General features: G+C 51.5%; 1 protein-coding gene across 2 annotated transcripts; it reads right to left on the bottom strand.

The window, feature by feature from the left end:
* Positions 1–404: 404 nt before the first annotated feature.
* CSF2RB (colony stimulating factor 2 receptor subunit beta) lies at positions 405–24,529 on the bottom strand. Of its 2 annotated transcripts, none has more exons than XM_074375485.1 (14): positions 24,272–24,529; positions 16,583–16,830; positions 15,532–15,655; positions 13,288–13,478; positions 10,220–10,371; positions 9,968–10,136; positions 9,280–9,415; positions 8,961–9,118; positions 7,661–7,800; positions 6,487–6,649; positions 5,376–5,466; positions 5,095–5,152; positions 4,119–4,222; positions 405–3,450 (listed from the first exon to the last, which is right to left on the bottom strand). In XM_074375485.1, exons 2-14 carry the CDS (start codon positions 16,656–16,658, stop codon positions 2,322–2,324), a joined length of 2,691 nt encoding a protein of 896 aa, XP_074231586.1. In that variant the 5' UTR covers positions 16,659–16,830; positions 24,272–24,529; the 3' UTR covers positions 405–2,321. The 2 variants fall into 2 exon arrangements, with proteins under 2 accessions (XP_074231586.1, XP_074231587.1); XM_074375486.1 differs by having other exon boundaries at positions 16,583–16,827.
* Between the last annotated feature and the right edge of the window lie 293 nt (positions 24,530–24,822).

Below are 24,822 nucleotides of genomic sequence, written 5' to 3'. Positions count from 1 at the left end.
AGAGTAAGCTGTTAATAATTCTCATCCATTTTTACGGAGGATTCAGTCTCTTTCTTTCTATTTCTCCACTCTCACTGGAGACCAAACACAGGATGTCCAGTTAGATTTGAATTTCAGATAATAAAGAATACTTTTTTTTTTTTAAGTGAGTGTATCCTTTATATTCCTCTCCCCCAACCCCTTTCTCCTTCCCTCACTCCCTCCTGGCTTGTCCTGGGAGTGCCACCTGCTTCTCACTCTGTTAGACACAGCATTTCTATTCTCACTGAAATTGCCCCTAACTCACTGTAGCACCTCAAAGACCAAAGGCCCTTCTGCTGAACAGATTCAACCTCTTTAAGGCAACTGTACTTTCAAACAGCACCCCTCCCCAGCCACCCCAACACACATACACACATTTAGGGTTTGGTTTTGTTTTATAATAAAAAATATTTTATTGCAATTTTTTTTTCGGCTAACAATGTCTGAACAATTGGCAATTAATATCTTGGACTTCCTTCTAATGCATGTGGGTTCACTTTATTCATTTTTAACACAGGATTCCACCTTAGGGTCTCAAATGTGATTAATTTCATTACTGGTGAATATTTAAGTTGTTTATCATTTTCTCCCACCACCAACATTGCTGTAATGAACAGGGATTTGTGGACAAAAGGAACCAGAACATTTTGCTCTGCCACTTATTAAAACAAATGGTAAAGCCAAGTGGCATTTCAGATACATGGACGAAGAAGGGGTGATTCAACCAATGATGCCAGAATACCTGGGCTACTGATTTTGGGGAACCAGACAAGCCAGCTCTCCATCCCACATGCGTACCTCCCCAAATCATCACAATTTTTACATCAAAATCTTGAAAGCAAAACGAACCCAAAAAACATAACTTAGGACAAATGTGATTTTGAAGTGGCGGAGACCCTTATGAATCTCACATCAAAAGAGGAGCCGTGAAGCCATTCACCCGTAGAGCTATTGGACCACACGGACAAACCTATACTCTGTACACCCCAAAGCTTTGCAGACGAAATTCACAGACCAACCACAAAATAGGAAAACAAATTTGCATCATACCTGAAAAGCCATAGACAGGTAAATTGTTTTTGAAACTGAGTCAGAAAAAGGTGAACATCTGACAGGACAAAGACCTTCACGGGCTTAGCCCAGTAGAAACATACAAACGCCCCAAAAATACGAAAATATGTGCAAACTTGAGAGTGATCAAATAATGCCAATTAGAACAATCTAATGCCTTTTTTTTTTTTTTGCATGTCAGAAAAGCAAAGCTGTGAAAAGACCACGACCCCCAGTGAAGCCCCTCGTATGTGGCTGGTGGGGGCGGGAGTCGTCAGATCTTTCTGGAAGGAGTCAGGTGATTCAGACTATACGCTTTAAAGAGTCCCTGCCCTTGGATCATTTTCCAGCTTTTCTACTGTAGACGTGGGTTCTGGACCCTTCTCTCTCCCGAATTTCCCCAGGCCCCAGGGTGTAGGAGGGAGAGCACTTCAGCCAAGAACCAGAGCTGCCCACTGCTCAGGTCAGTGGTCTCCACATGATGCAGGACCTGCAGTCCCTGAGGATACCGTCACCTCGGTGAGACCAGCAGGGCTTCCCGGGAGCTCTGAACAGTCCTTCCCAAGCCACTCCCAGTTCTTGGAGTGATGCTCAAGACTGGTGCTTTGTCACCGTGTCTGGGGCTACGGTGCCTGACATAAGGATGCCCGGCCCTGGGCTGCTCTTCCAAGCCTTAAACCCCTAAGGCCCCCACCCCGAACCTCCTGCCTCCTGCCCTTGGGCTGGAACCTGTCCTGCGCATTCCTGCCTCCTGGGGACAGACAGAAGCCCTCCACACAGCCAGGCACTTCAGCATCAGAATAGGCTCTGGTGGAGACAGGACATCTCAGAATAGGCTTAGCTCAGACCTCAGACTCACTCGAATAATAAATTGGTGAAGAGAGAAAGAAGAGTAAAAGCAAGGAAACCAGGTAGAAAGGCAAATGAAGGCAAATGAAATGGATCTGTGTGGAAAGCTTGAATAATTCAGAACGTAAAATACGTTAACTTGAAAGAAAGGTGTGTGCGTGTGTGTGTGAGATAGAGAGACAGAGAGGGAGAGGAGAGAAGCTTGACCATGCTGAAGGTCAAGGGAGGAGGTAGATGGTTGACTCGTCTTTCTGGTCTCCATGTGGTGCAACATGGAAGCTTCTCCTTGGCTTTGCAGAAGTGGCCGTGGAAGGGACCAGAGGCTGGAAGGAGAGAAAGGCAGGGCGGGAGGGAAGGCAGACCTTCTCCTTTTACTCCCCTCCCCCAGGGCCTGCAGGGCGTCAGCACACCTCCCCGGGCCGGCTGACACCCCAGGGAGGCAGAGACAGGTAGTCCTGCTGCTTCAGGGCTTTGAAGAGCTGAATGGCCGGCACCTGCGGGGGGGCCTGAGACGGCGGCTTCTTGGCCTGGAACACCTGGTTGTGGTCTCTGATCTCAGGACAGGGTCCCGGGGAAGTGGGCTTACTCTGGGGGCAGAGAGGGCCAGATCCCGGGCCAGGGAGGAAGCAATAGTCACCCACCTGCTGCAGGACCAGGAGCCCCTCGGGGGTTGGGGAGGCTGGGGACACATCTGCCCGGGGCTGCCCTGGGCTCAGGAAGGAGCTGCTGGCTACAGGAGGGGCAGAACTGGCCACAGGGGGCTGGGGAAACTGGCTCATCTTTGGAGGGAGCTCCACATAGCCCTCAAACTCTGGCTTCAGCAGGGCTGTGGGTGCAGGGGCCCCATCAGCCAGTCCAGGACAGAGGTTGAGGTTCTGGTCTGAGGGGAGGCCCAGAGGGGGAGCATGGGAGGCAGATGGGGTCCCTGTGGGCCGGGTGAATGTCAGATCTGCAGTGGTGACATAACCAGAGGCCACGACACCATCCTCAGGACCCTGAGAGCCAGTGGGCAGAACTGCGGGGGCCCTGTCCTCCGGGCCCTGACCACCCACCATTCGCCCAGGCTCTGGAGGGGCGGGGCCTGCCCCTGACTTGAGGGAGGGACTCCCCTCGGCCCCGGGGCTGGACCTCTTCTCTGCATCCCAGGCCTCGCCCTGCCCCATCACCTGGGCCAGCGGGACCAGCTGCACCTGCCCCCCTGGGGGCAGACACAGGTACTCCAGGGACCCTGGGGGCGGTGGCCTCCTGCTCACATCTGTCTGTGGGGGCACCTGCTGGCCCACGATGTCAGGCAGGGAGCGGCTGTGGGGCGGCCCCAGGTAGGGACCATTGAAGTCAAAGCTGGAAACCTGGCTCTCAGGCTGGCCTGAGGGGGCTGCCAGACCTGGTGGGGGTCTGGGGGGCTGCTCCGTGGGGACATCCGAGGTGGCCAGAGTCATGGCAGGCTCACATGATGAGTCACAAGCATCTTTAGGGTCCTCTGTGGTGAGAGGTGACACCTCACTGTGCCTGTAGTCCACGGGGGACACCCTGTGGGGTGAACAGGGGCAGAGATGTTGGGACCATCCCTGGCAGATGCCTCAGCTCATGCCCTGCCCCCGCCCCCGCCCGGAGTGGGGTCTCACAGGAAACACAGGGCAGGGCAAGGGGGGAGCAGGCCCAGAGCAGGAAACCAGGCGCTCCTGCAGCCCCCGAGGATCTTGCCCCCTAGCCCCCATGCTCTTGCTCAAAGCCGGCCTCCACCAGGTGTGGCCCTGCTCACCCTCTGCTCCTTGACATCACCCAGCTTCAGGGCCCAGGTCAGTGCCCAACCTGGGCTCAGCCATTTCCACGTCCTTCACCTCCCTCCCCTGAGGTTAGTGGTGAGCTGATGGCTCAGGTGCTGAGGCCACGGGGTTCCCAGAGCCTCCACCACCAATGGGGCCAAGGCAGGGTGGGGTCTGCCTGGGCAGCAGGAAGAGGGGAGGTCATCTGGTCCAGTCTCCTGCCTCTGGTCAAGTGTGAGGTCAAGCCCTTGCTAACTTGGGAATCAAGAAGTTCTTCTCGATGTCTAACTGGGATACCTCTTGCTTTTGAGCCACCAGCCTCCATGGATCTCCTCATCCTGAGCCCCAGTCCAAGGCCACCTCCTCTGAGCCCCTGATGTGCAGGGTGAGGCCACCGTCCCACCTCCTAGGGATCCCAGGCCCCACACTCACCCATCCAGCTCAGGGTAGCTGCTGCTCCACGGCCCTTTGTGTGGGCAGCTCCCGCTGGTGAGGATGGACATGCTGTCTGGGAGCCGGAGTCCTGCAGTCCCGTTCTGGCAAGAGAAAGGACATTTGTGTCTGTGGTGTTGGGGGTGATGGAGAAGGTGCAGGTGTGGGAAGGGCCATGAAGTTCGCGGGAATTCATGGGGCCCCCAGACACAGCAGAATCTCAGCATGAGCAAGACCGGCCACAGCCTCGTAACACCAGGAAGATGAGGCCAGTGAGGGGCTGGGACTCCCCTGGGGTCATGGGGTATCCAAGGACAGGGACCCTGTTCCCATGAGTAGGCTAGTCTGGAATATCTCTGCCTGCAACCTCACCTTCTCCACACTGGTCACCAGACGCTCCCAAGGCAGTTCCCGCCCTGCCTGCCTGACCCAAGGGCTCTGGTTCCCCTTTTGCTCCCGTTCCTGCCTCCTGAGATGCGCCCCCAGCCTCACTGCCCAGCCCCCTCAGTTCCCTTCCTGTGGGAGTCTTGTCTCCACCCTCCACATGCTTCCCTTCTGCGTGCAGCGACCTCTCCCTCCTGCCACCACCCTGGATCCTTCAAAACTCAGATCCACTATCCTGCCCTCGGGAAGCCATTCTGCCTCGCACCACCGCACCTGCCCCCTGGCAAGACTAAGCCCCTCCTTGGGCCCCCTGGGTCCTGGCATCCCCACACCAGCCATCTCTCCTGCTCCACGGGAGTCCCCCGGGCAGGGCGCCTCGTGCATCTGTGGGACCTGGGGCGTTGCCGCGCTGGGCTTGCAGGGGCTGGCCCAACCCTCAGCGGTTCCCAGCACTTCCCTGCCTCCTACACCCCTGCCTCAAAGCACTCAGAGTCCAGTTTCTTCAAAGGCAGGTGAGGAGAACATTGTCTGAGGACATGGTCACAGGAGCACTGGCCCCCAGCACCTCTGCCGCCCTCACAACCGCTCCTACCTGGAACAGGTGGCTCTTGCTGGGGTTGGGGATTTTCTCTTCCCACTTCCGGTTCAGCCTGGAAAGACAGCAGGGAGGTGACAGCTGCCCTAGACCTTAGGAAGCTGCCTCGTGCTCACGTACAGATGTGAAACTGAGCTCAGTGAGAGGACGGGATTTGTCCAAGGCCCCACAGGGTGTGGATTGCAGAGCAGAGACTGGAGTAAGTCAGCTGTGGGGTCCCTGGTGACCCCTGGGGTCCTGAGTGGTCCCTCCCCCTACACATGAAGGAGTCCCCTTACCTGTACCCGTAGATGCCACAGAAGCGCAGGGCCATGAGCAGGATGAGGGTGATGACCACTAGGATGAGGGCCAGGAACCAGGTGGGCAGCACTTTAGGGAAGACAGGAAGGAAGAAGGCACATTAGCATCTGGGGAGGGAAAGGGCTGGAGGCTCAGGAGTTTGGGTGACATCACCATCGTGGGGTGCAGAGGAGAAGAGGAGACCAGAAACATGCTAAGAAGAAGAGGGCCTTTGTCTGAACCACCCACAAAGTTCAATTGCTGGCAGGACACAGAGGGTTAGATCCTGTTCAGTAGCAGGAGTTGCTGCATGAGGTCAACGACTGCCACCAGTGGCAATCACAGGGGACTTCCTGAAGGAGGTAGCATACAAGGTGGTCATCAAGGACAGGGAGGACTGGAGAGCCAGAGATGGGGAAACAGTGATGGTGGAGGAACCTGAAGGTGCAAAGGCCCATCAGGGGCCCCCACAACTTTCTGCTTGGCAGCTTCTAGCCCCTCACAAGGAGGCCCCTCCTGGACTCCCCTGGTCTCTTTCCCTTAGGTCCAGTGGTCCAGCCCTCCTTTCTATTTGATTGTGGCCCTCTTCCTGGGGGCTCTTTCCCTGTTAAGGTGGCTGGGACAGAGGACCTTGCAGCCAACGCTTCACCCCCTCTCTGCAACCACCTCTCGGACTTAGTCTTGTACTGCCTCCTGGTGGTCACTATGGTGATGGTGAAGGATAAATGAAAGTAGCAAGTACAGAGCCTTCCAATCCCAAGCCCCAGTCTGTAGCTCCTCATGCTTGCTGTCATGGCAACAGAAAAACTCAGGCTGAGTGGTCCCTGGGTGGTAGCTGCCACAAAGGCTAATGAAAGCATGGGTCACATTAATAGAGGGCTAAGGTCCAGTCTGAGGGAGAAGTGTGGATGTGACATGCTTTCCTCTGCCCTCTCAAGACCTCACCTGCAGTCTGTGTTGCATACAAGGTGTCACTTCTAAATGCTAATGACATCTGGGAGGGAAGGATGCTGGTGTGGGGTGAAGCCGCATCTCTGTGTCCATATCGCCTCCATCCTCTGCCCAGCGGGGCTGTACCAGGAGGGGCGGATGGGGGCTGTGGAGACGTACCCCACTCAGTGTCCCAGGAGCGCTCCTCACTCCACTCGCTCCAGATCCCGTTGTAGCCGCTGGGGTTGGGTTTCACTCTCACTCTGGCCTGGTACCTGGTGGACGGCTCCAGAGGTGGCAGGGGCATGTTGTGGGCATTCTGGAAGAGCTCCGTCTTGGTCTCCTGTGGGTGCAGGTGTGGGAGCAGGTGTGCTGAGGCTGAGGCAACGTGCCTGGCGCACGTGGGCACAGCTACAGAGCCCTCCCACCTCATCGCCCCAGCTTTCCTGCTCCCCATCAGTCCCCCAGCTTGTAGTCATGTCCCCCAATCTGAGGCAACATGACTCCCACCATGGAGGACCGCACTCCAGGGCCAAAGAGGGACAGCACCGGGATGGGCACAGAGACAGCCCCTCCTGCACTGCATCTCTGTGACATATGACAACACCGAGGTGCAGAAACTCTGAGGAGTCACCATGCCACCCTCCCCTGCCACTTTGGGATCCCCTCAATCTCCCAGTTCCTCTTGGGGCAGCCTGGACCCCAATTATGGCCTTCCCAGGAGTGTGGTGCAGGATGACTGGGCTCTGGACCCTTAGACAAATGTTCAGGAGCTTGGGGACCACTCCCAGCTCCACCACTGACCCACCCACTCCTGGCTTCAGTTTCCCCATTTCCAGCCTGAAAGTCTGAAGCTGGCTCTGAGGTTTCTGATCTGGGTTCTGTCGAGCCCCAGGTTCTACATACAGGCCTGAGGGCTGCCTGGGGTGGGGGCCGGATGCTGAACCCTGGCCTGGGGCCCTGCCTGTCTTACCAGGAGCCGCTCTCCCCTTAACAGCTGCACATTTGCATTCTCCATGAGATTCTTATGAAGAAACGCCCCCTTGATGACTTTTGAAATCCTTTCATCCAGCTGCCTTTCCGCCCTCCCCGTCCTGACAGCTACGTCCCCTTTGCAGTCAGGGTCACATGTTCACCTTGGCCAAGTCACATCAGCTCTGTGAGTCTCAGCTCCTTCACCAAGGGATGGGACATTGACTGGCTGACCGCACAGGGACATGACCACCAAGTCTCAGTGGTTCCCTCTGACTGGTCGCCTGCTGGGAGCCAGGCATCCAGCAGGTGGCACTGTCCCCAGTGTTGTCTCAATGTCCCTTCCCCCCATCCCGGTCCCTCCCCAGGCACAGGCCCTCACCTCCCATGTCTCTTCATCTTTCTTGTACTGGACCTGGAAGATGCAACCTATGTGTGAATAGTGCATTTCTTCTTCTTTCCAGTGCAGAATGTAGCCATCTCTGCCCTTGGTCACGTTGAGGGTCGGGGGAGCCATCTGGACTGGAGGAAGGGGAACTTTTAGGGAACATCGCTCCTAATATTCCTCCCATGGAACGTTCCTTGTGTTCCATGCTGGTGACAGACGCTCTCTCCACTGACACAGGACCCCAGGTCCCACTCATCTCATGGTATTTGCACCCCCACTTCATCATGTCATCCATTTTGACCCAAGACCCCCTTCTCTCGGGAGATGCTGAGATACACTTGTTTTGTAGTGAGGTGACCCAAAGCACGATTTACTCCTAGTATTTAAGTAGAAATAAAACTACTATTAATTTATTCCATTCTAGAGTATTGACAATGTTCTAGGCACTATTATACATACTAAATCTACATGAGCAATTTCACTCCATTTCAACAAAAACACTATGTAGTAGGTACACTTAATGAATTTTTCAGACAAAGAACTGAGCCCCGGAATGAAAATAGGTTGACAAGGACAGGTCAGTAACAAGTGGCAGGGACAAAGATTGCAATCTGGACGATCCCAGATAGTAAGTAGTGCATTCAAACCCAGGCGATTAAGACAGATTGGCTGCTGCCTCTGACACACACTAGAGCGGAGGGAAGAACTTGGCCATCATGAAGCGATGTAGGAGATTCCTTTGCATGAGGTACTTGCTGCATAACAGGAATCAGGGATCTTAACCTGCAAGAAACTAGTCTATTTGCAAATGCACTCGTCCCCAGTTGAAGAAGTAAATCATAGATCGATTACTTTGAAGACTGAAAACATCAGTCAGGGGAGGACTTTGGAAACCTGAGAGAGAAAAAACCCAAACAGGAGATGAAAGGGAAAGTTTGATGGAAGGACCAGGAGGCCATGGTAGGCAGTGGAGTTTCACAGCAGCGGCAGAATTGGAGGGGGAATTAGAGCTAAAATAATGAGGTAAAAAGATTTCAAAGGCATGTTCTTAAAGAATATCGATTGCATCTTCCTTCACGTTATTTGCCATTGTCATTGTTGTATTATTGCTGCTTGAGCACTTTGACTGGAAAAAGATTGGAATTATTTTTGTTCAATTTGCTCCCTTGACTGCCTTTCATTGAAAGTGACAAATATGAAGACTGGGCCATGAGGAACCCTGAGTTTATATGGGTTACAAACAAAACTGTGCTGACACAAGACACTCTACACAGAAGGCTGGGCACAGACTCACTGTTATCGGAGCTCTTGATGAGTTTCTCTTCCTCCTTGGGTCGAACAGAGACGACGTACTGGCTGTGGCTCCTGGGGTCGGGCACGGGAATCCGGCACCGGTGCTGGACGTAGGGGCTACTGGTTGCCTCCCTCAGCACCGGGGCGCATTCCTCCTCCCTGGGGAGCACGGCAGAGGTGAGTGCATCGGGAGGCAGGGCCACACGGGGAATGAGGCCTCGGGATGATCTGTGGCTTCGGCTGGGCCCCCAGGGGCAGGAGGAGGCTTGGAGAGGGCAAGGCCTAGAGGAGGGGAGGGGCCAGAGGCAGGGGACACTCACCCTGCATGGGGCCCGGGCTTGTAGAAGAGGGTGAAGGAGAGCGAGCTGGTCACCTCGGACCTCACTTCCCAGGAGCAGCTGAGCAGGGCAGCCCCGTCGAAAAAGCACTGGAGGTTCTGGGGCTGGGCCTCGTCCCCTGGGAGGGAGGAGACAGCCCCTCATTCAGTCCTCGCTCATTCATTCCGTCCCTCTCAGTGGGCCCACCATGAGTCTCATCACAGAGGGACCGCGGGCGTCGGGGCCAAAACCCAGGGGCTGACTCAGCCTGACCCGCCCGCTGTGCGGCCGCAGTCAGGGAGGGACTTCTGTGAGACTTTGCGCCCCCTGTGCAAGACGGGGAGGGCATCTCAGCCCCGGCGTTCGGGGAGGAAACACGATCACGCTTGTCTGTCCGCACGTGGCGCCGCTCTCCCCAAAGCGCAGCTGCTCATGCGCCACTGTGATTTAATTGCAGTTGCTCCTCCCCAGAAAGTGGGCAGCCAACTGGGGCTCAGAAGTGAGTAAGATGCAGCCGCTGCCTCTGCAGAGTCACAGCAGGGACGGGGTGGGCCCAGGGGAGCCTCTCTAAACACATGGTGCAGGGCCACCGTGAATCCTGTGGTGTGACCGTGGCCTCCTTCTGGCCGGGAACTGCAATGAGCCGCCCTCCCCACGGGGCGGCACTGCCCCCCGAGTCCGACTCTGTTACCTGGCTGGGAGGCCCAGCGAACCTCCGGGCTCCACTGGCTGGGCCGTCCTGAGAGCCCCGAGCCTGGGGCCAGCCTGGTGCGCACTCGGGCCACGTAGGTGCTGCTGGGGGTGAGGTGCTCCGGCCTCAGGATGGCCCGGGAGGAGTTGGAGTAGATGGTGGGGGCGTCCTGTGGGAGACAGGGGCTGCTAGAGAAGGGCCGGCTGGGCCGGGTCCCTGTGGGCTCAGGGCAGAGCTGGTGGGGGTCCCTACCTCCCAGGAGTCCTGAAGCCGCCTGTAGACCACCTCAAACTCCAGGCTGGACAGCCAGTGGCTCTCAGAACCCCCATGGGTCACATTCCAGGACAGCAGGAAACGGTCCCCGTCAGGGCTGACGCGGAGGTCCTTGGGCGCGGGGGGCTGCACTGGAAGGAGAGGAAGTCAAGGGTCCGTAAGGGGCTGGACGACCATGCGGGAGGTTAAGGGCCTGCGTGGCTCGTGTGTGGACAGACCTGGGTTCCAGGCCCAGCACCTTGAACAAGACCCCTCTCCTCTGTGGACCTCAGACCTTCATCTGCTAAATCGTGGGGAGTCAATGGGAATGAAGGTTCTGCAGGTTGTTGTTCACAGAGAACAGAAGCCCCATAAAAGATGCTAGTGATTAAATCCCAAGGGAACTTCCCTCTGTCCCCAGTGACCATGTGGAGGCTGTGTGGCCTCCTTCCCAAAAGAGGGTGCTGTGACTCATGTTGCTTCCTCTGCTGTCCAGCCCCTTCCTTGTTTGCACCGCCCAGTGTCCTCCTGCACCTCTCAGTGCCCAGCACACGTGCTCCTCCTCTAGGACCTTCTTGGATCTCCCTCCCCTAGGCAGAGCCCCTTGCTCCTTTTCCTGTCCCACTACAGCCCTGTGAACGGTCCTTATGACCCTGGAGGATTTAGGTATTTCCAGGTCTGCCTCCCCATGGAGTTCACAAGCTTGTGGGTTGCAGGGGTTGGGTCCTGAGATCAGTGGTTCTGTGACTGTGGGGGACAAAGTGAAGGAATCAATGAATGAACACATGTGGGCCACCTTCAGAGGCTTTTTATGGAAACACCCATGACCAACAGCAAGCAGACACCTGCCGGGACCTACAGGGTCAGTTGAGCGGATTCATCCATGAATAGCATGACTCCTGGCTTCCCGAAGCGTCTGTGTCTGAATACTGAGGTGACTTCCCAACACAAAAATTTGGTAAGAGCCCAAAAGAGTTGTAAATGTTCTTTGCTGGACTCAGAACAGGGCATGGTAGAGCATGTCAGGGCTGGAGCCTTCAGAAAATCTTAAGTCCTGAATGGCAGATCCAGGGCACCCCTGCCCCACCCACAGCCACAGCAGGCATTACTAATCCATTGTTGCACTCCTAGCCCCTGAGCCGGACATGGAGTGGGGGTCCTTCTCAACATGGAGCTCTAGGAAGCTGCTACCAACTGAACAGAATGGGAACCCATTGGAAGACCTATTCATTCAACCAGAGAGATTTAGCCTACCAGTTCATGTCACAGATAGAGACCCTGACAGAGGAAGTGACATCCAGATCACCACACGTGGGAGCTTCAGAGCAGATCAGATGCACATCTGTCCCTTCCCAGTACCTCAGAGCCTCCCTGATTCGTTGCCAAAATGGTTTGGGCTAGAACCGAACTTCCCACTTAACATACGCTCCAGCAAGCAAATACCACACTCCCCTCCCCATTTCTTAGTGGGCTCCATCTTCATAATAACAAGTTCTGTCGTCGCCGGGTAAGTTTCAAAGGACCAGGGATACTGATGGCTTGTTTACTGTTTTCCTGGTATGTGCAGGTGTTCAACTGAAGAACAGATTAATGAATGAATTGCATGCATACCCCAACTTTGATTTGTATCCCTCCAGTTTCCCATCCCTTCGCCACACTCCAGTTGAATCCCCATCATGTCTGTGGGACAATGTCTTAGGTCACAGTCTGGGCTTCATCCTCCCACTACTTCCTGTCCCCTATCTACCTCATACATCACCTACCGCCAGCATCCTCAAACCCACATCTGATCATGACATGCCCTTTCAGTGGCTCTCCACTCCATTGCCTAGATGTTGACCCCTAAACTCTGTTGCAGGACACAGAAGCCCCTCCAGGTCAAGCCCCTGGCTTCCCTGCCCCTCTCGTTCCTCCTGCTGTCCAGCCTTCTTGATGTTGATGCTCCTGGGACACAGTTACTAGCGTTTTTCCTGATCTTGCCTCACGCTCCCGAGTCTCCCAGCCTTTGCACGCACTGTTTCCTCTGCCAGGGATGCTCTTTCTGCTCTCTCCTCCCACTCTCTCTTCGGATCTCCCTGCAGAGCTCTCTCTTCGGGGAAGCCTGCCCTGACCTCCCGGGGGCTCCTTGTCCACTACCCCGTGGCACGTGGCACACACCCGCCTTCAGTAAGTGATCACACCACACAACATCTGATGTTTCCTGCTCTGTAAGCTCTGAGCTTCGTGCAGGACGGGACTCCTTCTTATCCATCAAACGCATGTGCTGAGACATTGTTTGGAGTGAATTCACCACGGCCTAATCCACCCTCTCAGGCCGGAGCCCCCTCCCCATCTCACATCTGCAAGGAGCAGCAGGTGGCTCCGTGTTTGGGATCCCGGATGTTAAAGACACCAGCGTCTGAGTAACTGGCCTTGGGAAAGCTCCTGCCCTCTCAGCCTGTTTCATCATCAGTAAAATGGGGTCAAAAGTAGTACAGGACGCCACACATTATTGTAATGATTAAGTAACACGCAGCGGGGGCAGTTCGGGGATGACCTCCGGCTCCAACGTGCAGGAAACACTCGGCAAGTCCGGCCCATCACTATCAGGAATGCTCATGGCGGCACTTTGGAAAAGTTACGTAACTGCGCTGGGTCTCGAGTGCCTCATCCATAAAATGGATTGTCACAGACATTGCATGAGACCGTATTGATGAAAGAATCTTCAAGCTACAAAGTTTGTATCTGAATAGGAAGGACGGTTCTTCTTTCAGTGCTGGGAAGCCACGGCTTGGCAGAGGGTGGAGCATCAGGGGAGGGGGTGGAGCATCAGGGCAGAGGGTGGAACATCAGGGGAGGGGGTGGAGCATTAGGCATTGGCCTGACTGCCTCCAGTTGTACCCGCCCCCAAGCCTCCACGGAGACCAAAGAGACCATATCCTCTACTCCCAAGAACCAAACCCAACTCAAGCCGTTGTCTCCACCCCTTGAAAGTGCTCACTCCCTGGCCCACCTCTTGTAGCCTGGACAACCCTGGGGCCCACTTTCCACACAGGGTACCACCCTTGGCCAGGGGCCCCAAGCCTTACCGTGCTGGGTCAGAGTGACAGTAAGATGGGTGCCCAGAGGCCGGTCTGGTCGGAATGAGAAGTAGTCAGAGTTGGCAATGACAAAAACCTGATGGGGAATGACGCATCTTCTGGGCACACAGCCAGGACAAGGGCCGTCTAATGAGGGCATGTCTTCACTAAGATCGCAGGACACTGGCTGTGGAAGGTCCCTGCCAGGAGAGGACACAGGTTAGCTCAGAGTGAAGAAGAATCACTTATTCACCAAAATTATTGAGTAGTTTCTATGTGTAAGGCTTTGTCCAGGACTAGGGGCCTGGCAGGGAATGAAACACTCAGATCCTGTCCACAGAATCAACATCCTAATATAGAGAGACACACAAAGCAACTGAATAAACTATGTCACATGTCAAGCGGAGAAAGATTTACATAGATAAATCAAGCAGAAATGAGGTATGAGGAGACCAGAAAGGCTGGGTTGGGGATACGACTTGAAATAAGAGAGGCAGGAAAGGCTTCATGGAATAGGTGACATTTGAGCAGAAACTTGAAGGAAGTGAGGCAGGGAGTATACAAATTCTGGAGAAAGAGGATTTCGAGTAAAGGGAGCAGCAAGTGCAAAGGTCCTGGGGTAGGCACAGGATTGTAGTGTTGTATGACTAGGTAGTTAACCAGTGTGCAAAGAGTAGAAATGTGAAGGGTGGGAAGTCTAGGAGCCTCATTGAGTGAGGTGACAGGAGACCAGCACTTAAAAGGAATTTAAGGAATTTTGATTTTACTGTAAGTGGGGGAAATTTAGAATTTTGAGCAAAGGAGTGACATAGTCTGACACGTGCTTTGAAAGGACTCCTCTGGCTGCTGGGCTGTGGCTAGATTGGGTTGGGGCTTCTAGAATATCTCAGTGCTTGGAGGTGTTTGAATCAGGGTGGCGGTGTTAGTGTTAGCCAGGTTCACATTCTATTTGAAGATAAAGTTGACGGCATTTGCTGATGGATTGGATTTTGCAGTGGGGACGAAAAGGAAGGAAAGGAGAGTGAAAAACAAAAACCAGAAATTAAAGAAAAACCCCTCCCACTTGTTTGGCTTGAGCCACTTGGAGCTCCCATTTAGATGGAGACTTGGAACAGGAGGCGTCTTTGGGGGACAGAGCAGGAATTTGGTTTAGGATGTTTGGGGTTGAAGATACCCATTATCTAAGGGAAGATGTGGAGAGGCAAGTGCATATGTTGGTCTGGAACTTGGGGGATGGTCTGGGCTGGAAAGAGCATGTGGGCGTCATCAACTAAGCCTGAGGCTGCATCTCTGCCATTGGGTCCAGATACAAAGGAGAGGAAGTCTAAGAGCCCTGGGGCATCTTACCCTTCTGACTAGGAGACACAAGAAGAGAGCAGACAAGGAGACAGGAAAGGGCAAGCCGGGGAGACACAAGGGAAAGCCAGGTGTACTGGCCAGGGTCAGGGTCTGGGGTGCCGCAGCAGGATGCCAGGCTCAGGACTGGTCAGTCCGAGTCAGGTGCTGTCCATGGTTTCCCTGGGAGAAGGCCAGGACTGATCACTGACTTAGCACCAAAGGGCATTGCTGAGTTCTTTGGCCAGAAGAGTTCGGGTGACCTGGTGGGGGCAGCAGAGTCCTGGGGGAGTGGGTACAGGAGAAGGTAACTGGAAAGGCATTGGATACAGGGGTCTAGACAACACTTCAGAGGGGGTCGCCTCAGAGGGAAGAAGGGGAAGGGCTGGCTTGAGGAGACGGGGTTCAGGAGGCCCCAGGACTGCAGGTGGTTGGCATCTGTAACTGGATCCCAGAAGAGGGCCCGTCAATGGCAAGAAGATTGGGGACTGTGGTGGCAGGGATGTCCTTGGTCAGCAAGACCAGGTGGGACCCCGTGGTGGACTCAGACAGGCCTGGGACAGGTCGTCACTGCTGGACGGATTCAGGGAGGTGGCAGACTATGGGTGGGGACAGTGGGGGTGGGGTGGGGACCTTCTCTTCTGGGGGTGTCTGTTGTCCCAGTGCAGGAAGGAGTGGTAACAGCTGGAGGGGGGAGGTAGGGGTGGGGGCTGAGGACAGTGGACAAGGAAGATGGAGGCTCCCAGGAGAGCAGGACAGAGAGCAGAACCATGATGATGCTGTGAGGTGAGAGCGGCTCCTTCCCCAGGGCGGCCTCCAGGGGCCTCCCCACAGTGCCCTCCGTCCAGCCCCGGCCCAGGCACAGCCCCCCGCAGCAGCGCCCCGCCCGCCCTGCGCCCGGGGCCCCACATCACCCACTCGTCCAGCCTGCGGTAGAGGGTCACGTTGACGAGCCGCTGGGCATCCTGGGTGTCCGCCCACCTGCAGATGATGCGGCTGGTGTAGTCGTTATGGCAGCGCAGGGTCTGCAGTGGGACCGTCCCTGACGGGGGAGAGGCAGGAAGGCGGTCACACCCCCTCCAGATGCCCCTTGTCACCGCCCCTCCCAGCACCTCCTGGGTGCCTCCCACGGGGTCTCCCAGAGTCCCGTGGAGGCTCCTGACTTCCAGACAGAGGTCCCTGGGGCCCTGCAGGTGGGAGGGTGCCAGTTGTGGGCCCTCCTGGCTGGACAGAAACACAATATTCTAGTTGATTCACAGCACATTTCTGAGCCCCTGCCTTGCCCTGCCCCTGGAACAGGGTCCCCCAACCCCGGGATGGAGACGGGCCTCAGGCACAGGCCCTGCCCCGGGACCCCTCGGTGCAGCCTGGGAGCGGAGGCACAGACCCACCCCTCAGACCCCGCACCCAGGGGCAGGGCCTCCTCTGGGACCTCGGTGCCTGCTCTCTTGGTCAGCGCTGGGAAAGGGAGTGTGGTTCCCCCAGTCATCAGAGGAGCCAAGTTCTCTGGGAGCCCCTGGGGAGTGGGGTTCACTGGCCTGAGGAGCCCAAGGAGCCTCCAGGCAGGAGGAGAGACCCCCCCAGGCTGAGGGTCCCCAGAAGCAAAGGCACAGGGGTGGAAACAGGTCAAGACCTTCAGGGGAGCAGAATGTTTTGCAGGGAAGGAGGGGCAGAGAAAAGACTGGACTGGCTGCCTGGAGGTTAGAGGCCTTGAATGCCTCACTGAGAAGTGTGGGCAGAGAAGCCACACAGCTGGAGATGGAGTTTACAGGAAGCCAGAGAAGAATGAGCGGGAGTGAGGGAGGAGGGAAGAGGGAAGACCAAGGGAAGATCAGGAGAGAGAAGAAATGAGGAGGGGAGGGGCGGGGAGGGGGGAGGGCATACTGGAGCCCTGGGGTCTGGGAGCGTCCTAGGGGCTGGGGCCCAGCAGTGAGGAGGGGGATGGGGAGGGGGGAAGCCATCGGCTCACCTTGGGCCCCTGCCATGCTGGGCCCCCAGCAGAGCGCCAGCAGGGCGATGGGGAGCAGCTGGAGGGTCTGTGCCATCTCCGGGGTCAGCTCTGATAAGCAGGGTGCTCCAGTGGGTCCAGGTATAGGTGGGGTCTGGGCTCCTCAGTGTCCTGGAATCTTGCGTTCCTCCTTGGCTGGAGGCCAGGGCAGACCCATGTCGTTGGCTTTCGTGAATCCTCTCTCCAGGACCCTGCCTCCTCTAGGCCTGCTGAAGGAGGCATCAGCCCATGGGACTTGGCCCACATGGTGAGATGAACACAGGAGGGGCCCTGGTATATGGACTCCAGCCCTCAGCGCTGCCTCAGCCCAGCACCCGGGACAGTCCCTGCTCCTTAGCCTCAGTGCCTGGGATGAGGCTGAGGGGGATACACTTAACAGCCTCTGAAGATGGTGGTTCCCATGGGGTCGCACATCAGGTACCCCTGTGCACTGCCCCTGAGAGGGAGGCTTGGTATTGGGTTAGTCTCCAGCTCCCTGCGGATTCTTGGTGGAGGGTCACTGACTATGGGGGGTGTGATCCTTCCATGGGCATGAGCACACGCAGACTCATGCACACACTCACATTCACAGGAGCCTCATGCTCTCCCCGCCCTCCTCCATTTACCTCACTCCTCCCACACCACTCTGTGACAGGCCAGTTCCCTTTTCTCCGCAGAAGCCTGGGGATTTCCTTTTTTCATTTCATCCAGCTCCGGGAAGTACCCAGGAGAGCAGAACAGAGACCGTGGTTCCTTTACTGCCCGTAAGATTGTCCAAGATTTCGTTCAAACTGCACATGCGCACGCACACACACACACACACACACACACACACACAAATACATGCATGCACACCAGCAGCTGTCTTGCTGGGAAAAGCGTGGCTCTGAGCTCAGCCAAACGGACTTTCAGCACAGGCTCTGCCCCTCCCATGGTGATGGCCTGGGCTAACTCACCAATGCTCCCTGAACCTTGCTCTCTGTATCTGTAAAATGGGCACAACCTGGTGAATCTCACATGGCGGTGGTGAGGAGAACCACACACGATGATGTAACAGGGTAACTAGCTCAGGAAAGCTCAGGAGAAAAGAGCAGGTGTGTCTGGGGCTAGGGGAGAGTATTGGTCCTTGTTAGTTCCCGCAGGTGGGGGCAATGCCGTGGGGCAGGCGTGGGAGAGTCTGGAGAGCTGATGCAGCTTCCTCTGCATACCTGGGATGAGCCTAAAACCTCAGGGCTCCTCTTTGGGTCTTACCTTAAGGGGGCAATTCATCCCAAAATAAGTTACAGGTTTAACACAGTTCTAATCAACAATTAACATGATGCTTTTTGCAAGAACTTAGAAGAAAAATATATATGTGAGGACAGTTAATGAGGTTTTTAAAAATAAGGAGTCTCTATCCAATAGCAAAATTGATACAAAGATCTGATAAGGAAAGCAATGGGTTGCTCACACACACACACACACACACACACAATAGATTAATGGACATACTGACCACACAAACTCTGTTTCACTGGAGAATGTACTATGTTATGAAGGACGAACCACATATCACTGTGAAGTGATGGAATGATAAAAAGTGCTGAGATAATTGAATAACAACATAAAACATATCAGCCTACATCCCTATCTCCCACCATTCCCCAAATACAAGGTCAATTAAAAATTTAGATGTAGGCAGGAAATCATATTAAACTTGCAAACCATAGAAGTGAATATCTTTGAACTCCTTAAGCATCAAAGCACCAGAAGAAATCAGGACAAAGGCTGACATAGAAGTGCACAAAAGTGAAATCTTCTGTATTTTATAAAAATGACAGAACCAGAAAGCAAAGGACAAAGTACAAAAAAAAAAGTTTGTTCCAGAAGCAAGGAGGACAGGTGATTATCTTTACATTGTACATAGTTCAAACAAGCTAATGTCATCAAAGGATATGAGCATAAAAGTCACATACATGTAGGGAATTCCTATTAGTGGCTAACAATTTTGAAATGTTTACCATGAGCCAGGCATTGTTCAAAGGGCTATCCAGATATTGATACCTCAGTGTGTGGGTTAAAATCCCTGGTTTGTAGATGAGGATAAAGATATAAGGTCCATGATCACGCAGCTAGTTAGGAAGAGGCTGGGACTGAAGCCCACAGCAGACTGGCTTTAGAGTTTGTACCCTTAACCATTATGCCAATGGTGGTTCTATTTCCCAATTTCTGGCATCATACGTGTCTTTTCTGACATCTGCTGATCCAACAGACACTTCCACAGACTTGCACAGATACAGCAAAAACAAAACAAAACTTTAAAACGTCTTGATTAAATTGGTGCAACCACTGTGGGAAACAGGATGGAGGTTTCTCAAAAAACTAAAATTAGAACCACCATATGGCCCAGCAATTCCATTCCTGGGTATATATCCAAAAACAAACAAACAAAAGCACTAATTTGAAAAGATACATGCACCCCAGTGTTCACAGCAGCATTTTTTACAATCGCCAAGGCATGGAAACAACCTAAATGTCCATCAACAGGTGAATGGATCAAGAAGATGTAATACACACAATGGAATACTACTTAACCATAAAAAAGAATGAAATTTTGCCGTTTGCAGCAACATGGATGGACCTGGAGGGCATTATGCTAAGTGAAATAATCAGACAGAGAAAGACAATTGTATGATATCATTTATGTGTGGAACCTTAAAAATACAACAAACTAGTGAATATAACAAAAAAGAAGCAGACTCAGCTACAGAGAGCAAAGTAATGATTACCAATGGGTGAGGTGGGAGGGACGAGGGCCTGTACAGGGGTGGGGGCTGGGAGGTACAAACTATTGGGTGCAACATAGGCTCAAGGATGTCTTGTACAACACAAGGAATATAGCCAATGATTTTGTAATAACTGTAAATGGGAAGTAACCCCTAAATATTGTATAAAGATTTTTAAAAAATTTTTAATTAGCGACCTCAGGGAGATTTGAGAAATCATAGCCATTTAAGAACAAACTGCTATGCAAAGAGCAAATAAACAGAGTTCTTGGAATTTGGAGGTATGAAATCCATAAAAAACAAACGAACAAAACCCCCAAAACTCAATAAGGCTAAATCATAGAATTAACCATATAAAATAATCGTGTCACAAAGGTAGGTATTGAAGACAGAGCAAATAGGCAAGGAAATGGAAAGTTTTAGAGAAAAGCTGAGACCTGGGAAAGAAATCCAGGAATTCCAACATCTAGAAGCAGAGGACAGACAGAACTGAGTTCAGGAATAGCAGTGTCAGCTACTTAGCAGTTCCTTTCCTCCTTGATAACAGAAGCTCAGGTTTTGGCTGGGCTTATTGCTGTATAGACAGAAGAGTATATGATAGAATAGTGTATTTCCTACATTTTCCTATTGCTAGTTATGATCATGTAACTCAACGTTATCCCTGAAGATGTGAGTGGAGTCATTGGGTGTGCCTTCCAAAAAAGGCTACTGAAAGGTAGTTGGCTAAGGCAGGAGGAGTCCATTTTTGCCTCCCTGCTTTTCATTCTTCTTCCAGCCTGCAACTTGGAAGTGATGGCTGGAGCTCCAGCAGCCATTTTGAATTATAAGGTTACCTTGAGAATGGAACTCATATGCAACAGAAAAAGAGGAACCTGGATCCCTCTTTTCACTGTGGAGCAATCACACTAGCCCAAGACTGTCTACCTCTGGACATCTTTTATGCGAGGGAAAAATAAACTTCTTTGTTGTTAAGCCACTGTTATTTGGGGATTTTCCTTATATAACCAAAGAGATACAATTGGAAATAGAAGAAAGCTTCACAGGGCTTTAAAGGAGACGATAGTCCACTAAGTGAAAAGCAAGATTCATTTTTAATAGTGCCATGCTCAGTCACATGCTAATGAACTTTGTCTTTCAAGAATAAAAGGGTAAGCCTAGAAGCTTCCAGAAGGAAACAAACAGGTTATTTTCAGTGAAACAAAGATCAGGTTGGCAAGATTTTCACATAAGTGACCCTGAACTCTAAATAGATAGCAATGTCTTGAAAAGACTGAGAGGAAAATATGCTGGAAACTCAAATTACCAAAAGCCAAGGGCAGAAAACCACAACATTTTGGAAATGCATAAACAGAGAAAGCTTTTCAGATCATTTATGAAAAAAAAAAAAAAAGAATTAGGGTGCTTTTCCAGAAAGAAAAAAAAAAGTCCAAGAAGGTGAGACAGCCTGTGATACCGGAATCAGTGTTGAGAGAAGAAAACCAACAGGGCTTATAGCTAAGTAGAGAATCGTTACCATATAAAGTGAAAATAAATACATGATAACAATATTGAAGTAAAACTCATAATTGTAACGTGGAAGTTGGCTGTGAGGTGAGAGGGGGAAAGCGGAGGAGAACTGAAAGCTTGTTTAAAGATCTTGTCTCATTTTAGAGGAGTGTACATACACTCATTAAGCCCAAATGCTGATGGAAAATATAAGTTAAATATGTGTGTTTAAAATGTAAGGAGTAAAAATCACTAAGAGTGAGGGGTAAGCATGGAAGCAAGAGGATGACAGAGTGGGGGAAAGGCAAAAGAAAGAGGGAGCTAGAGAAGGGAAGAGCCAAACACCTTTTCACTCAAAATAACCCCCAATTCATCAAGCAATTTAATGCTAAAAATAAAAACTGGAAAAGGAAAAAAATAAATCAAAGCACATTCACTCTGGACAAAAACAATTTCCTAGGACAATCTGACAAGGACTTTTAAAAGAAGAATGCATCAAATCTATTCATGATAAAAAGAAGTAGATCATTGCTCAGTGGTAGAGCACATGCTTAGCATGCACGAGGTCCTGGGTTCAACCCCCAGTACCTCCATTTAAAAACTTAAATAACCAAATAAACAAACTTAATTACCTTCACACACACACACCAAAAAAAAAAAAAAAAATCAACTGATTAAAAGGAAAAGAAGAATAAGTTTATCTCGACAGATGCTCCTAAATATTTGATGATACAAAAGCCATTCCTGATCAAATAGAAGAATGAACCTTAGTAAATGAGGAAGTGAGGGGAAGGCTGGCATTTCTGGGTCTACTGGAAACCTGTGGCAACATCAGAGTCTAGATTATAAAAAATCAAACATGAGAGACTTGCTCTGTTAGCTAGAAAAATAATAAGGAATATAAGAGTAGACAGATGGAACAGGAAACAGTAAGGAAAATAACCAAGTAGGAATTTAGGAAGAAATCATGGCATTTCAAGTCACTGAGGAAAGCATGGGCTGTATCCTCACAATTAATGATATTCAGACAATTAGTTAATCATTTTTTTAAGTTAGATTATTACTTTACCTATTATCCACACCTCCAAATTCTAGATGGATTAAAGATCTAAAAGTCAAAACTAAAATGATAAAAGCATTAAGATTATTTCTTTAATCTTAGGGGTTGAACAAGACACCAGATCCAGAAAGCATGAAGTAAAAATTGACAGATTTGACTTAAATGCAACTAACACATCTTCATGTGATGCAAGATAACTTAAACATGTCAAAAAAAATAAAAAATAAAAACAAGTGGTAATCTGGAAGAGTCGATTTTCAACATATGCAAATAAATGGTTAATACAAATAATAGATGAATCACTCCAAAAATAATACATAAAAGACAAAGAACCCATCAAGAAATGGACACAGGACATTTCCATGCACATCGTAAAAGGAATTCACATGGCCAATAAACGTATGGAAGATGCATAGTTTCACCTATAATCAGGGAAGGGAAAAATCCAAGCCAGAACCAGATAATTTTCATCCATTGCACTGGATGAAACAATTAAAAGATGAATCGCTTCCCTAAAGAGAAATCAGCCTTTTTACATACAGCGGTGGAGGTTATGTTAATTCAGCTATTTTGAGGATGATTTGACAATATCTATTACTATTTTAAAGGTAAAATCTCTTGCCCAGCAATTCTGCTTCTAGGAATCTGAGCTGGAGAAATACTCTCAATGGTGGAAAAATTGAAAACAACCTAAGTGTCTAGCAACATGGGACTGGGTAAATTGTGGCATGCCTATACTAATAAATGCCACGTGTTTCTTGGGGCGAATTAATGGGTTAAGTCTATATGTATTATTCTGGGGAGTTGTCCAAAATGTAATATTAAGTGGAAAATCAAGTCACAGAATAATATGTATGTGATAATCTCATTTATGAACCACACTCACACAAAACCTACATAGTTGCAGCATGCTTAGAAAATGTTTTGAAAGAATACATGTTGTAAAAGAATGGATATGAGACAACTAGGGGTTTGAAATGATTGGGATTTTGTCTTTTAAACTACATAATTCTGCATCATTTTAATTTTTAACAAAGCATATATCCATGTATTTACTTGTTTAATATTTATTATTCTATTATTTAATTATCTTATTTTGGCAGATGAGAGGGCAGTTTATTTATTTTTAGAGGAGGTACTGGGGATTGAACCCAGGACCTCATGCATGCTAAGCATGCGCTCTACTACTTGAGACATCCCCTCCACCCTTACTTGTTTAATATTAAATGCGTTGATTGAAGAACTCATTAGTTATCCCATAGTGTTGGTAGATACAGCACAACATAAGGAAAATGGATGGATGGAAAAGGAGTGACCAAAAATTAATAGGAAAGGTTTTACTCGTTATAAAACTATCAGAAAGCAGGGAAGATGATAAGTAGAGAAAATTAGAATCTAGTTATGCAAAAATATAACAGCAGAGCCTTTGAAAACTTAAACATCGCATATTTGCAACTTGTCGCTGGAGCCTGTCTGGCGAGTCCCCATGGGTTCATACCCCAGAGGGGACCCACAGAAACACCTGCCCACCCATCCACAGGGCAAGTGCACACATCCTGATGCAGACACCCCCAGATGCCCACCAGCAGCCAACACACATCAGTACAGGACTACGCACCTGGGCCCAAACCCAACGAGGCAACTGCGGCTCAGAGTGGAGCACGACAGTAAAGAAACCATTCTTTGAGAGGGGACAATATGTCTCTGTGGAAGGGACTGGGCCCCTTCTTATCTTCCAAAGTGAGCTTCTCAAGGAGCACCAAGCTCTGGGCTCCAGCGCAGCAAGGTTCTCGCTTCATCCTCAGCCTCCTAGTTTCTCTGCATCCCCATGGACACCCACGTATGTACACACACACACAAACACACACCATACACACACCACACACATACACACTTTCTAAACCAGGATGTCAGAGAATATTGGCGCTCCCTCCCCGTTCCAAAGATGAGACAGAAGCCCTGGACAGGATATTCTCACTGCCACCAACACCTTAGTGACACTTTAGTGACAAAGCAAAGAGGACAGTACACAGGTGACTGACTCCCAGGCCTGAGCACTCCACCACCCCAGGCAACCCCCACCCCTCTGCCAGGACAGGCAGATCTGCCTGTGAGGCCCAGCCCCCCAAGAGCTCTTCACACAACACCAGGCCAGCCGGCACCCGCTGTCTCCTCGCCCACGGGCTGCCCGAGGAGTCTGGGTTCGCCTCTTCCCAAGAGGCCAAGCCCTAACCGCCCAAGTCCCCAGAACACACCTGCCCACTCCACACCCCCCAGCTCTCCCTGTCCTCTCCATCCCAGACTCCCACCCTGCCCTGCTCCCCACCCCACCCTTCAGCCTGCCCCTGAAACCAGCCATACCTCTTTGTGCCAGGACAGACCAACCTCCTGCTGGAGTCTCCAGGCAGCCCGGAGTCTCTCCGGCTTCCTATTTATGCTGACGTCGTTAGGAAACAGAAAAGCAGAAAGAGGAAGCGATGCCGGCCCTGGCCTGTTTCTGCACAAGCGACTCTTCACGAGATTGCCCAGCTTCTTAGAACTGTGGACGCCGAGATATCATTTTTTTCTCCTGAGATGTGACTTTGCGAATGTTATTCCTTCTGCCAGAAGTACGCCTCCCTTCTACACTTTGTCTCCCTGGAAATCATGCATCCTCTGTCAGGGCAATGCAAAGTACCCCCTACGCAGCCGTCCCTGACCCCCCGGGGGGAAGTAGGGGGAGGAGGCTGCAACACCAGAGCAGGTGAGAACCCAGAGCCACACGGACCTGGCTGGGCTCCCACCTCCACTGCTGCTCAGAGTGTAACCTTGTGCAAATTCCACGCATATAACTTCACCAAGGCTCAATAGCCCCATCTGCTACTTACAAGCATCTATAAACATCGAAGAGCCATTGAAACATCACACTGCAA

This window comes from Camelus bactrianus, chromosome 12 (assembly GCF_048773025.1).
Source record: "Camelus bactrianus isolate YW-2024 breed Bactrian camel chromosome 12, ASM4877302v1, whole genome shotgun sequence".
NCBI lineage: Eukaryota > Metazoa > Chordata > Mammalia > Artiodactyla > Camelidae > Camelus > Camelus bactrianus.
The sequence above is the reverse complement of the archived record's forward strand: the minus strand, read 5'-3'. Positions and strand labels throughout refer to the sequence as shown.